We start from the raw sequence: 15,793 nt of genomic DNA, 5'->3' as shown, positions 1-15,793 counted from the left end.
CAGTCACGCAGCACAAGCTGCAAGACCTGAAGCAATCCGACTTGTTAATAAGGCAGTCACCAGGGCAAGGACAACACAGGAGACACCACAACAGATTCTCACAGATGTCATTTCAGGAGCCCATTCTAATGTAGTAGCACTTCTGCCAAGGAAAGCATCACTGAAGAGAACAATACGATTAGCAAGGCAACTTGGCAATATCCCAAGGTTACCGCAAACCCTTGATCAACTTGTTATCCCCCTGGAGTTCCAGGAGATCAGTATGATGGTGTCCAGCAGCAGTTCCTTATGCATGACTCTGGTAAGCTACTTAACCATTTAACATTGTATTAAAACAATTCCATTATGCATAATTATTGCAAAGTTTCTTTTGTACAAATGTGAAAAATGCTACAACTTTTGCCTTCAAGGGAAACTTTGAGGGTAATATAGTGTAGTGAGGCCTAGTGATTCCAACCAGTGTTGGCCGATCACTGGAAAGATAGGATAAGATCGGGCCGATCATACCGAAAGATTGGAATTAATTCCGATCCAATCTCCAGAACTAGATATATATATGCACACTGTACGCCCGAACAGTGTGTGTGTGTATATATATATATATATATATATATATATATACAGTTAGGGCCAGAAATATTTGGACAGTGACACAAGTTTTGTTATTTTAGCTGTTTTAAAAACATGTTCAGAAATACAATTGTATATATAATATGGGCTGAAAGTGCACACTCCCAGCTGCAATATGAGAGTTTTCACATCCAAATCGGAGAAAGGGTTTAGGAATCATAGCTCTGTAATGCATAGCCTCCTCTTTTTAAAGGGACCAAAAGTAATTGGACAAGGGACTCTAAGGGCTGCAATTAACTCTGATGGCGTCTCCCTCGTTAACCTGTAATCAATGAAGTAGTTAAAAGGTCTGGGGTTGATTACAGGTGTGTGGTTTTGCATTTGGAAGCTGTTGCTGTGACCAGACAACATGCGGTCTAAGGAACTCTCAATTGAGGTGAAGCAGAACATCCTGAGGCTGAAAAAAAAGAAAAAATCCATCAGAGAGATAGCAGACATGCTTGGAGTAGCAAAATCAACAGTCGGGTACATTCTGAGAAAAAAGGAATTGACTGGTGAGCTTGGGAACTCAAAAAGGCCTGGGCGTCCATGGATGACAACAGTGGTGGATGATCGCTGCATACTTTCTTTGGTGAAGAAGAACCCGTTCACAACATCAACTGAAGTCCAGAACACTCTCAGTGAAGTAGGTGTATCTGTCTCTAAGTCAACAGTAAAGAGAAGACTCCATGAAAGTAAATACAAAGGGTTCACATCTAGATGAAACCATTCATCAATTCCAAAAATAGACAGGCCAGAGTTACATTTGCTGAAAAACACCTCATGAAGCCAGCTCAGTTCTGGAAAAGTATTCTATGGACAGATGAGACCAAGATCAACCTGTACCAGAATGATGGGAAGAAAAAAGTGTGGAGAAGAAAGGGAACGGCACATGATCCAAGGCACACCACACCCTCTGTAAAACATGGTGGAGGCAACGTGATGGCATGCGCATGCATGGCTTTCAATGGCACTGGGTCCCTTGTGTTTATTGATGATGATGACATAACAGCAGACAAGAGTAGCCGGATGAATTCTGAAGTGTACCGGGATATACTTTCAGCCCAGATTCAGCCAAATGCCGCAAAGTTGATCGGACGGCGCTTCATAGTACAGATGGACAATGACCCCAAACATACAGCCAAAGCTACCCAGGAGTTCATGAGTGCGAAAAAGTGGAATATTCTGCAATGGCCAAGTCAATCACCAGATCTTAACCCAATTGAGCATGCATTTCACTTGCTCAAATCCAGAGTTAAGACGGAAAGACCCACAAACAAGCAAGACCTGAAGGCTGCGTCTGTAAAGGCCTGGCAAAGCATTAAGAAGGAGGAAACCCAACGTTTGGTGATGTCCATGGGTTCCAGACTTAAGGCAGTGATTGCCTCCAAAGGATTCGCAACAAAATATTGAAAATAAAAATATTTTGTTTGGGTTTGGTTTATTTGTCCAATTACTTTTGACCTCCTAAAATGTGGAGTGTTTGTAAAGAAATGTGACAATTCCTACAATTTCTATCAGAGATTTTTGTTCAAACCTTCAAATTAAACGTTACAATCTGCACTTGAATTCTGTTGTAGAGGTTTCATTTCAAATCCAATGTGGTGGCATGCAGAGCCCAACTCGCCAAAATTGTGTCACTGGCCAAAGATTTCTGGACCTAACTGTATATATATATATGCGGGTGGGTGATGGTGATCTGGCACTTTTGGAACTTTGTAATGCAATAAAGAATTTGTATAGGACTTCAGCAGCGCGGAGCTCTTTCTTTATGGATGCATGTTAAGTACGGGCGGAAGCCAAACCCTGTTCTAGCAGCACACTGAGTCCTCAGTAGAGTTGAGCGATGTTTGAGGTTCGCTAATTTCATGTTCGAGTGATTTTTGGGGGTGCTCGAGATCGAACTCGAACGCGAGCTTTTTGCTAAAAGCTCGACAGCTCAAGTTACGTTCAAGAAAGGATTTTTGCTGATCGAACCAATCTATTTACTAGCTGGCTTTTCACTGTAATAGTGTGAGTCACTGTGATTCACACTATTATCAAAATTCAGCGTATAGTGTGCGGGGGGGACGCGGTTTAGATCTTTGCTGCTGAGAGAATGCCAATCGCCATTTTCTTTTTTTCCTAAGCGCACGTGTAGTGGGGCGGGCCAGCATGTCAGCCAATCCCAGACACACACAGCTAAGTGGATTTTTGCCAGACAAGCAAGGGCATGTGTCATAGGCTGTGAATGTCACATGTCCTTGCCTTATAAATATGGCCATTTTCCCTCACGCCGCCATTATCTGCCTTTTGCGTGTGGGTGACAGTCACCGCTCACGCTGCTGCTGCCGCCGCTGATCCTGTTGTGTGCACAAATAGACATAGTGCAAGCTACACAGCGCTGTAGGGATTAGGGAGGGACTGCAGGCTATTTCAGCCCTTTTCATGGCTGATTTCCAGGCGTACATAGCCATAGCTGCTAGGCAGGTCCGTGCAAACGCTGTGTACAGCTTTAGATAACACCTGTTACCTCAGCTCAGGGAATTCCTTGCTGCATTTCATCATTAGGAGGGATAGAAAGTGAAGCTTCCTTTCCTGTCCTGGTAGCCACAGAACCCAGGCACTCTACCCACCTGGCCATTTTTTGCCACGCTATTTTATTTGCACAAAGAGCTGACTCTTTTTCTGCCATCCTAAAAGTGTCTGGAATACTAAGTTAGTGTTCCTTTCCTGTCCTGGTACCCACCGTTTTTCACATAACAGATGGAATGGACATCATCAGTAGTTCTTTTGGAAAAGAAGTAAATGTGATTCTCATGGACCAACGTCCTCCTTCCACGTTTGGACAGAACTGAATTCATATTTGTAGAAAGTGAATTGCTGTGGAAGCTGACTGATTTTTTTTTTCAGTACACTCCTCTCTTTGTGGAGATTTCAGAGATTCTATATACAGATGGAATAAAAGCTAGTCTAATATAACTTGCAGGACACCTTCTGCTACTTGTTACATCTGCAACAAAACTTGCAACAAAGCAGGTCAGTGCTGAGTCAGGTAAGGCTAGTTTCACACTTGCGTTGGCTTGAATCCGCTGGGTCCGTTGCTGACGCATCCGTTATTTTTGTGTTGTCAACGGATGCAACAGGTCCGTTATTTCACAGGAATCTGTTAGGCTAGTTTCACACTTGCGTTGAACGGCATCCGTTGCATTGCGTTGTGTGACGGATGCAACGGATGTGTTGCATATAGTGACACAACGGATGCAACGGATGCTGCAAAACAACGGAATCCGTTTTGATTTTTTTTTTTTTTTACAGTTTTACCGGCGGCAGACTATTGTGAACGATCAACTGATCGCTCCCAGTAGCCGGCCGCCGGGTGATCAGCTGATCGCTCCCCGCAGCCGGCCGCCGGGTGATCAGCTGATCGCTCCCCGCAGCCGGCGGGCGGGCGCTCAGCTGAGCGCTGTCACGTGCCGGCGTCCGGGCATGCCGGCGGGCGGGCGCTCAGCTGAGCGCTGTCACTTGCCGGCGCCTGGGCATGCCGGTGGGTGGGCGCTCAGCTGAGCGCTGTCACATGCCAGTGCCCGGGCATGCCGGCGGGTGATCAGCTGAGCGCTGTCACTTGCCGGCGCCCAGGCATGCCGGCGGGCGGGCGCTCAGCTGAGCGCTGTCACTTGCCGGCGCCCGGGCATGCCGGGGGGCGGGCGCTCAGCTGAGCGCTGTCACTTGCCGACGCCTGGGCATGCCGGCGGGCGGGCGCTCAGCTGAGCGCTGTCACTTGCCGGCGCCCGGGCATGCCGGCAGGTGATCAGCTGAGCGCTCTCACTTGCTGGCGCCCGGGCATGCTGGCGGGCGGGCGCTCAGCTGAGCGCTGTCACGTGCCAGCGTCCGGGCATGCCGGCGGGCGGGCGCTCAGCTGAGCGCTGTCACTTGCCGGCGCCTGGGCATGCCGGTGGGTGGGCGCTCAGCTGAGCGCTGTCACTTGCCGGTGCCCGGGCATGCCGGCGGGTGATCAGCTGAGCGCTGTCACTTGCCGGCGCCTGGGCATGCCGGTGGGCGGGCGCTCAGCTGAGCGCTGTCACTTGCCAGTGCCCGGGCATGCCGGCGGGTGATCAGCTGAGCACTGTCACTTGCCGGCGCCCAGGCATGCCGGTGGGCGGGCGCTCAGCTGAGCGCTGTCACGTGCCGGCGTCCGGGCATGCCGGCGGGCGGGCGCTCAGCTGAGCGCTGTCACTTGCCGGCGCCTGGGCATGCCGGTGGGTGGGCGCTCAGCTGAGCGCTGTCACTTGCCGGTGCCCGGGCATGCCGGCGGGTGATCAGCTGAGCGCTGTCACTTGCCGGCGCCTGGGCATGCCGGTGGGCGGGCGCTCAGCTGAGCGCTGTCACTTGCCGGTGCCCGGGCATGCCGGCGGGTGATCAGCTGAGCACTGTCACTTGCCGGCGCCCAGGCATGCCGGCGGGCGGGCGCTCAGCTGAGCGCTGTCACTTGCCGGCGCCCGGGCATGCCGGCGGGCGGGCGCTCAGCTGAGTGCTGTCACTTGCCGATGGCCGAGCGCTCAGCTGAACGTTCGGCCTTCGCAAGCCAAAATAAAGTTTGTGATTTAAAAAAAAAAAAAAGAAGAGTATGCGCAGTGAAATCCAGAGGATTCCGCTGCTGAAAACAACGTTACAAGCTGCGTTCCTCCCGCTGGGCGGAAGCAACGGAGCGTCGCCCAGCGGAAGCAACACAGGTCCTTTTGGTACAATCCGTCACCCATACAAGTCTATGGGAAACAGCGGAATCCGTTAACGGATTCCGCTGTTTTCCAAAAGGGCGGATTGTAACGGAAGGACAAAAACGCAAGTGTGAAAGTAGCCTTACCTGCTACTTGTTACATCTGCAACAAAACTTGCAACAAAGCAGGTCAGTGCTGAGTCAGGTTAGGCTAGTTTCACACTTGCGTTGGCTTGAATCCGCTGGCTCCGTTGCTGACGCATCCGTTATTTTTGTGTTGTCAACGGATGCAACAAGTCCTTTATTTCACAGGAATCTGTTAGCTAATTCCTGTGAAATAACGGACCCGTTGCATCCGTTTGGCGTCCGTTAGGCGTCCGTCTAACGGAATGCGTCGGCTCTTTTTTTTTCATTCTGGGCATGTTCAGTAGAAATTAGCGGAATCCAGCGGCGGATTCCGTTATAAAGCACTTTGCATAGTTTGTGGCAAAAACCATGTATTCAAAGAAGCAGCATGTCAATTGTTTTTGCCATTTTAGGTGAGTTTTGCTAACATTGGAGTCAATGAGAAATGGCAAAAACCAAGAAACTTCAAATTTCCTGCGTTTTACCTGCTTTTTATGTGCAGAAAATAAGCGTATTGAACTATCAAAATGCATGCTTTTTGAACATTATAATAATGATTTCATATGTCCCTTTACACACACACATAGTCCGACAATTAAATTTATGAAAATTACTAATTTTTAGCTATTTTTCTAATAAATAGTATATTACCGCTATAATTTCATTAAATATTTCTATTTCTTAAATTATTTCTAAAATTCTATATCTGTTCCTTTTTTTTTTCCTTTTTTCATTGCGTTTGACTGTTTAATCTTTATTTAGCAGTGTCTTGATGTTCAAAACGCATGTGAAAAAGCAGGTAAAAAGCGCTAAAAACGCATCTAAAACGCGGTAAATACGCATGCGTTTTCAGCGCTAAAATTCAGAAAATGGCAACTTTGGTCAAATCAATTAAGCCCAAAATGTGCATTCTGAACTACAAGTAGGAGAACGCAAAGTGCGGTCGCAGCCTTAGGGCTAAAACACAAGGCCAAAATTCCCTGCCTAATTTGGGGCTGAAACATCTGGGGGCAAAAAGCTGGGGGCAAAATATCCGTGGGCGAACTGCTGTTGGCGAAATGTGGGGGGGCAAAATGGGCAAAACATCCTGGGGGCGAAACATCCGGGGGCGAACTGCTGGGGGCGAAACATCCGGGGGCGAACTGCTGGGGGCGAAACATCTTCTTTGCGATTTTCCAGTGCTTAGCACTTGGGTAAGTGCCTACTGTGAAAGAGGTCTTAAGGCTAAAACACCAGGCCAAAATTCCCTGCCTAATTTGGGGCCAAAACATCTGGGGGCGAAATATCCGTGGGCGAACTGCTGTTGGCAAAATGTGCGGGGTCGAAACGTCCGGGGGCGAACTGCTTGGGGCGAAACATCCAGGGGCGAAGTGTCCGGGGGCGAACTGCTGGGGGCGAAACGTCCGAGGGCGAACTGCTGGGGGTGAAACATCCGGGGGTGAACTGCTGGTGGCGAAACATCCGGGGGCGAAACGTCCGGGGGCAAACTGCCGGGGGCAAAACATTTGGGGGCGAACTGCTGGGGGCAAAACATCCGGGGGCGAAACGTCCGGGGGCGAAACATCCGGGAGCGAACTGCTGGGGGCGAAACATCCGGGGACGAAACGTCCAGGGGTGAACTGCTGGGGGTGAAACATCCGGGGGTGAACGGCTGGGGACAAAACATCCGAGGGCGAAACATCCGGGGGCGAACTGCTGGGGGCGAAACATCCGGGGGCAAAATGTCTGGGGGCGAAACATCCGGGGGCGAACTGCTGGTGGCGAAACATCCGAGGGCGAAACGTCCGGGGGTGAACTGCTGGGGGTGAAACATCCGGGGGCGAAACATCCGGGGGCGAACTGCTGGGGGCGAAACCTCCGGGGGCAAAACGTCCGGAGGCGAACTTCTGGGGGCGAAACATCCGGGGGCAAAACGTCCGGAGGCGAAACATCCGGGGGCGAACTGCTGGGGGCGAAACATCCGGGGGCGAACTGCTGGGGGCGAAACATCCGGGGGCGAAACATCCGGGGGCGAACTGCTGGGGGCGAAACATCCGGGGGCGAAACATCCGGGGGCGAAACATCCGGGGGCGAACTGCTGGGGGCGAAACATCCGGGGGCGAAACATCCGGGGGCGAACTGCTGAGGGCGAAATGTGCGGGGGCGAAATGTGCGGGGGCGAAACATCCTGGGGGCGAAATGCTGGGGGTGAAATGTTCGGGGGCGAAGTGTACCTGGGGGCGAAATGCTGGGGGCGAAATGCTGGGGGCGAAATGCTGGGGGCGAACTGCTGGGGGCGAAACTTCCAACTTCCGAAAAATGTGAAGGAAAAAACGGGATAGAAACCATATAGAAAAAGTTATTCTTGCTGCGTGTATGGTAAGAATTAGTAAATGAAATATATATATATATCTGTGCATGGTGAAAAAATTGAATCATGAATTGATTTGTGATGGTTAATTGATATATTATCCAGAACAATATGTGAAAAACATTTTAATTAATATTAACAATATATTATGTGAAAATCATGACAGTATTAACAATATATGAATTGTCAGTAAAAGTGATTTTAGTCCATGAAGGGGTTAAAATAATATAAAAATGAAATACAATTTAATATAAATATGAATGTTTTTAAATGTACTAAAATATAAATATGTGAGGCCTCTTTCACACGTCAGTGATTCTGGTACGTTTGTGCTTTTTTTTAAACGTACCAGAATCACGGACATACGCAGACCCATTATAATGAATGGGTCTGCTCACACGTCAGTGATTTTTCGCTGCACGTGTCTCCGTGCGGCGTACCCGCGTGTGCGTGATTGCCGCACGGAGACATGTCCATTTTTTTCTGGCATCACTGATGTCCCACGGACCACGCAGTGGTGTGGTCCGTGAAACACGTGCCAGAAAAAAACGTACTTTTAAAATAAAAAACATTTTAACTCACCCGTCGTCCAGCGATGTCCTCTGCAGCCCGTGCAGCTTGCTGCTTCTGAGCCAGCTCATTATTGTCGCGCATATTCATGATGTGCGACACAGCCGACCCGGAAGCAGCTGCTGCGGGGGTCAGCGCCGGCCGGATGCTGCAGCGCGGGAGCGATCAGCACCATGGAGAGCGGGAGCGCGCACAGGTGAGTTGATTACTAAGTGCAATCACGGGCCACGGAGAACGGAGCCCGGATTGCACTTAGACAACCCACGTGTGCCGTGAATCACGACACACGCAGGGACATGTGCGTGTTTTACACGCCAGTGAAAAACGTCAGTGTTTTTCACTGACGTGTGAAACGGGCCTGAAGGTTATAAAATGTGTGACGGTTATGAAATATATTACACTTGGTAGAGATTATAAAAGAAAAAAGAAATTCTTTTTATATGGTGGCACCTACTGTATAAGTAGGTTGAGACAGTTCACTGAGTAAACGTCTCAACCTAGGAATCAAATCTGTGTGAAAAAATGTAGTGAGTTTGTCTGCGTGCACCAGCGTAGGAGCAGACACAGAGCGTACTCCAAGTGATAATCTAGTATAGGTTCATACGAGTTTAAGGCTCTTACGCTGGTGCACGCAGACAAACTGACTACATTTTTTCACACAGATTTGATTCCTAGGTTGAGAGGTTCACTCAGTGAACTGTCTCAACCTACATATAGGTGCCACCATATAAAAGAATTTTTTTCTTTTATAATCTCTACCAAGTGTAATATATTTCATAACCTTCACACATTTTATAACCTTCACATATTTAAATATATTTTCGTACATTTAAAAACATTCATATTTATATTAAATTTTATTTCATTTTTACATTATTTTAACCCTTTCATGGACTAATATTTCTCCTCTTTTCTTCGAAAGAACAAATACGTCAGTCTGTTTCAGTTTTCAAATGGCACATCACTGGTGCCCTATATTGTTTTAAATATCCCTCCACCTATCCATGAGTTTGAATACCTTTCCACATACCCTTACCTCTTCACATCACTTTTACCGACAATTCATATATTGTTAATTTTAACTATCATGATTTTCACAATATATTGTTATGTTTTTCACATATTGTTCTCGATAATATATCAATCAACCATCACAAATCAATTCATGATTCAATTTTTTTAAGATTTGACCGTTCTTTTTAAATGAATAAAGATCCTGCCGATTGTTTTCAAAGAGGGAGGTTCTATGACGAACATATAAATACTGGCTTGTCTCTTCAGACTGCATTGTCCTGTCCTGAGGAAGAGGGCTGAATCCCTTGAAACGCATAGACCTGTTCTGTTTAATAAAAGACATGGATTAACCCTATCTGCCTCCTGGAATTGGTGAAAAGCGCGGTATTAAACCCGGTCTCCTCTACAACCACATATTTCCAAAAATTTCGGGGCTGCAGCTGATTCACCCTGTGATCAATAAGGGGGTTGTGACTGGCACAACCCCTATAGCTGAGTTTTTCCATTAACTTCCTTTCCTTACTGTTTATCAGTTAAGACTCTATTGCACTTTCTTGTCCACAGTTTGTCTCTTCTCACTAGATCCAGGGCCTCCTGTTATGTTTGTGTCCCCAGTGACCCCTTTTCTTATTTTTGTTGTGCTTCAGATGTACGTAGGGCTGAACGCACCCCACCACGTTTGCTACACCCGGCAAGCGTGACATATTCAGCCTCACCGTTTTTTCTGCACCATCATGGCTCAGTTAGCTGCTTGCTCAACTGCTCCAGACCTTCTCTCAGGAGATGTCTGACATGCGTGCTGATCTCGTGCAGCAGTTGCAGCAAAATGCTGGGTTTCTGGCATTGGTTATTTACCGACCGACTCCCAGGCTTTGCGGTCAGTAGATTAATTTTTTTGTGGCTCTGGCCTTAGTGTATGGAGACCCTGATGGCATTACGCTCCGGAGTTAAAACTCCATAAACTCCAGTAGGGGACACGCCCAGTAGAGGAGTATTGTTCGGAGTTCCGGAGGTGGGCTAGTGACACCCAGTAGAATGACCCTGCGCTAAGGAGTCACTTCATAGAGGGGTTCTCAGCTAGGCTGAGGGATACTCTGATGCAATACTCCACCCAAGAGTTGTTGGAGGCCACCATGACTCTTGCTATACCAGTAGATCGCCATCTCAGGGAGAGACTCTGTAGGACCCAGTCCTCTGTCGTTTTCCCCAGGGAACATTTCCCACTGGTGCAAGCCGATGAACCTATGCAGTTGGGGGAAGCCTCCCCTCAGACGGAGTCGCTTGTGGTTTGTCGTGGATCTGGGTCCTGCTTCAACTGTGGGAATAAGGATCATTACATCGGGGCCTGTTCTATTAAACCTAAACAAACTCCTTCTGGCAAAAAGCCGTGTCCTCCTGGTCGGGTGGAGGGAAATGACCAGGCTGTGTACATCTCCTCCATCTATACGACGCAGTTCACTATCACAGCAGAGGTGGAAAAACTCAAAGACAATCTCTGTGCTGGTGGACAGCGGAGCTAGTGCCAATTTGGTGGATTCTTGCTTTGCACAGACTCTGGGTCTGATGTGTAGTGCACTGTCAAGATCCATTCCCATCCAGGAAATTGACTTAGCTCCGCTCAGCCAGAGAGAGTTCACACATATTGTGCTTAATATTAATCTGCGAGTGGGATTGGTTCATCAGATATGTCAATTCTGTTATGTCTTGGAGGGTTTGCCTACTTCTATTGTGCTGGGACTTCCCTAGTTGCAGAGGCATAACCCTGTGATAGACTGGCAGTCAGGGGAAGGAGTCAGTTGGGGCACTTTTTGTTAGACTAAGTGCCTGGGTGCTATCATTGCTGCAATACTTATTAAACACCCACCACCCTGCCTGCCAGTAGTGACCTTTGAAGCGTCAAATAAAAGTTACCCCTGCCTCATAGGAAGAGTAGGCCTCTGTGCGGCTCTGGTAGAGGTGATCGGGGGAGGGTAGTCAGTCCCTCTAAGTGTGCTGTTCCAGATTATAAGTTATTAAATGGGCAGGGAGACTCCCCTGTTGGCTCCCCCAGGAGTTCTTCCTCTACCATCTGGTGCATACGTGGGAATAAACTTCCAGGTCCAGACCTGAGAAAAAATTTCCTTGTATGGGTTTCCACCAAGAACGCCAGGTGGAAGTGTGTCTGGGGCTCTAAGCTCAAGGTTGATCATTACCTTTAGGGTTCTTTAGGCTGGAGTTACCCCCAGGACTAAACACCCATAACATAGTCTACAGGTCCCTGCTCCGTAAGTGTGTGTTGCCCCCTATTGGTAACTGGATTGACCTGTTCACATTTACATGATGAGTACCAATCTTGAGTGTCCGGAGGCCTTTCATTAAGAGGACGGTAGTGTCATGATAGTCTCCCTGCATGTTGAGACCAGTGACAGCCTTTGGACTGGAGCCTCTCAGGCTCTTTTCATATAAATGGGTTTCTTCTCTTTTGCCACTTAAGTAGTTATGTGCCAGTTTTGCTACTGCAGCTTTTCCAAAGCAGTTCCTTGCTGAGTGACCAGCTGCATTCACTAAGTGGTCACGTCCTTCAGCTTTAAATAGTAGTGTATCTCAGTATTCCCTGCTGAAGATACAAACTCATTTGTGTCCGGCCACCTGTGAAGAAGGGTCTGTTAGTTTAGTTCCTGTGCTCAGGCAATATCCTTTTGGTTGTTATTATTCCCCCTGTTTGTCTTTATTACCCTAGTGTGTTGTTAGTGCAGCGGTGAGGGTCTAGAGTACCTCATCTGCCTTTCACTAGTCAGGGTTACTATAGGGCCTTTTTTAGTGTCCCAGGTTCCTGTACGATGACCGTTGTGAAAACTGTATAAGGCACTGGTGAGGAGAGAAGGTGAGGTTAGGAGGTGCCCACCTACCCCTCTCACTAGTTCCATGGCCTCCTGTTGTTTTTGTGTCACCGGTGCCCCCTTTTTTGTGTTTTTGTTGTGCTTCAGACACATGTAGGTCTGAACGCACCTCGCCACACTTGCTACACCCGTCAAGCATGACAGGTAACAGGAGAAAAAGCACCATACAGTTTGTTGTTTAATACCTTCTGAGTATGCCAAAACCTCATATGTGGTTGAAAACTACTTTTGAGGCACAGTACCCGGGATAGTAACTGTCACTCTGTTTCTCTCTCTCTCTCTGTCTCTTTGTCTCTTTACTTGTCTCTGTGTCTTTCTCTGTCTGTCTCTATCCCTGTCTGTCTCTGTTTCTATCCCTGTCTGTCTCTGTCCCTGTCTGTCTCTGTCCCTGTCTGTCTCTGTCTCTATCCCTGTCTGTCTCTGCCTCTATATCTGTCCGTCTGCCTCTATTCCTGTCTGTCTGCCTCTATCCCTGTGTCTGCCTCTATCCCTGTGTCTGCCTCTATCCCTGGCTCTGCCTCTATCCCTGGCTGCATTGTGACACACCAACATTCCATTTAAGGGTGTGGCTGCGCATTCTTCTGAAGCAGTTGAAGAACTTGCTTTATTTATTTCTTTTCAATGCCTTTCACCATTATGCCGTCCACCTTGCGTTGATTAGGCGGCTTTATTCCTCAGGTCAGTACCTTTTTTTAGGTTTGGCTACTATCACACCATAAAATGCTTTTTAAGAAAAAACGTTTTTTTGTATCAACGAATTTTGAAAGCTATAGTTTTTTTTATTTTTCAGCCGACAGTCATGTGAGGGCGTGTTTTTTGTGGGATAAGTTGGCGTTTTTATTGGTACCATTTTAGGCCATATAATATTTTTTGATCGCTTTCTAATCTGCTTTTTGTGATGGAAAATCATGAAGAAACAAAAATTCAAGATTTTATCGCTGACAGAGCTATATCACTGCTTTTGTTTTGTTGGACAATATGATGTTTTCAGCTATACCTTTTTTATTTATACTGCATATGACTTTTTCATCGTGTTTTATCCCACTTTATCAGCTGTTTGATGAAAAGTATATAGTTTATATATTTTTACCAATTTAGTATCTTTTTTTCCTTGGTGCCCTTATGGGACATTACTTTTTAGTACTCTGATCACTGATATAAACCACAGCAATGCACGATCATTGCAGTGCATTATATAGTATGTCAGTGCTGCACTTGTAGCATTGACAGTTAGGATTTCCATAGCTGGGTGACTCAGGGGTTGTTATGACAATGATCTTGGATTACCATGGCAGCAATCGGGTCCTCGTGATGGCATTTTGGGGACCCAATCGCTTAAGAGAGGAGTGCGATCCTCTCCTTGCCTCCTAATTGCTGTGATCGCTATTGATCACAGAATTTAGGGTGTTAAACTGCCTGAAGCAATGTGGGCAACGCTCCTGGCAATGAGAGCTGGGTCTCACATTTAACTTAAGCTGAAGACCCGGTGGCGATGGTGGAAGTAGAGCGACTGAGCATCCACGATTGCAATGACATACTGGGAATGTCATCCATTGTCATTGCCATCCTCTATATAGCAGGTTCCTACGTGCCCATACACAGGAGGTTTTTAACCCAGAGAGAGGCTTCAGAATAGCGTTAGGTACCCAGTTACGAGATATGCCGTGAAGGGACAACTGGGCAGATATACAAATGGCCATTTCTATATGCTAAATATCTCATTTTTCTTAGATTTTGCTTAGCAGTAATGCAGGTCCATGTTCACACATTCATGGTTTCCATACTTTAGCATTATCAGAGCGCAAACTGTCTTTTTTTGTACTTTTTTTGTATTTTATGTCATGTTCAGTTATGCGCCTGTTCACACGTCAGGTCGATGAGGCTGAGTGCAGGCAGTCTTTTTTTATCCATTGTTAAGGCATGACTTATGACGTACCCAGTATGTCCAATGTCGGTAAGGGGTTAAGAGGAATCTGTCATCTGTGTTTTGCTCCCTAAGTTGACACCACCAATTTCACTTATTCAGTTTTTTATAAAATCACTCTTATCAGCAGTAGACTGTCACTACAGGAATAGTAAACTTGCTGCCACGATATCCAACCACTACCACACCACTGATTGGCAGTGTGCTTATGAATATTGTACACAGACATCTGCCAATCAGTAGTGTACGTAGGTGGGGAAATACAGAGTTCAGCATTCACAAAACTGGTAGCTATCTGCAGCATCCAGTAAAATTACTCGCATATCACTGGAATCAAGGTCTGTCTACATTTTGATGCTTTCAGTTGGGTTTATATAAACCTGGTGACAGATTCCTCTTCAAGTAAATTAAAAAAAAGTCCTCAATTGGTTATTGCATTTCCATCTGTTGTAAGTATGCATATATTTGTTATACTTGGTCATATAATAATAATTTTATCTTCTGTCTTGGCCTAACTTTATTCTCATTGTTTAACATTTGTGCATTTTGCATTATATTTTAGGTTACAAAAGAAAATCGAGATGGAATACTGAATGAAATAGTGACCTCAATTCAAGAATGCTATATTGCAAAATCCAAATAAGAACACCTTGTTTACAACAGTGATTGACACATTAAACATATCTGACCTTTTAAGTGCATGACTGTATTCTTTTTGGTCTCAGTATCTCTAATTTAAAAATTCAATATAATTAAGATGAACGGAGTACATCTTTGTTTCTCTTAAAGAGCATCTTTCAGAAGTTGAGCTTGTTAAAATGGACATATAGAGGAATAGTGGATGCAGAGTCAAACATGTTTTATTTTTTTATTTCTGATCTCTGTTGTGGAGATATTAACTTGTAAAGTTTAGGTTAAGCCCAACTGGTGGGTGTTAAAAGATTCTTCTCTGGGGGAGATGTTATGAAGCGGAAAAAAGAACACACCCTAATTTATACAGCTAAAAAAATTCCATTCCGCACACTGATGAACAGTCACAGAGCAGGTAATTACATCAAGCTCGGACAGACGTGCTTCCTTATAATGCCCTAAAGCGCTCAAATCACATGGTCAAGCACAGCCAATCAGGGGGATACATAGAAATCATGGGACCTGTCATGTAAAACTCTTGAAGGGTCCTTACCCCCCTCCCCACCATCAGCCACAGATCGTCATGACGATTATCTGAATTTCCGACTAGGGGATGGTAGAGCTATAGCCAAAAGATGCACAGAAAAGACAATCCTTGACAATCCTTTGTTCTGTTGGAGGGAAAACTCCTAATACAGTTTTTTTACGTGGTCTGTTAATGCTAGAAAAATGAAAAACATACTACCAGAATCCTTGTGGAGCGCTGAACCCAGCGCACCGTTTAGCTTGACTGGGAGATCGCTGGAATCACGACAAATTAGTATTGGCCAGTAAAATCATGCTAGATGTGTTGTGTTTGGTATCTATGTAAATGTAAAATCGAGATATAAAATATGATGCTAATATCTTTCACACATGTGGCCCAGGGGCAAAGATATGTGAAAAGCTAGAATTAAAGAACTTTGTGACACTCTTGGCACAGCCAACAAGAGACC

General features: G+C 46.3%; 1 protein-coding gene across 2 annotated transcripts in view; it reads left to right on the top strand.

The window, feature by feature from the left end:
* NTPCR (nucleoside-triphosphatase, cancer-related) overlaps positions 1–14,864 on the top strand; it is a 287,934-nt gene extending 273,070 nt beyond the window's left edge. For both annotated transcript variants that reach the window (XM_075339749.1, XM_075339750.1), the window contains one exon: positions 14,731–14,864. In XM_075339749.1, coding sequence (XP_075195864.1) covers positions 14,731–14,811 — 81 coding nt within the window. In that variant the 3' untranslated portion in view covers positions 14,812–14,864. The remainder of the gene's footprint in view (positions 1–14,730) is intronic.
* The last annotated feature ends 929 nt before the right edge of the window (positions 14,865–15,793 follow it).

This window comes from Anomaloglossus baeobatrachus, chromosome 3, assembly GCF_048569485.1.
Source record: "Anomaloglossus baeobatrachus isolate aAnoBae1 chromosome 3, aAnoBae1.hap1, whole genome shotgun sequence".
NCBI lineage: Eukaryota > Metazoa > Chordata > Amphibia > Anura > Aromobatidae > Anomaloglossus > Anomaloglossus baeobatrachus.
This window is presented reverse-complemented; position numbering and strand designations above follow the sequence as displayed.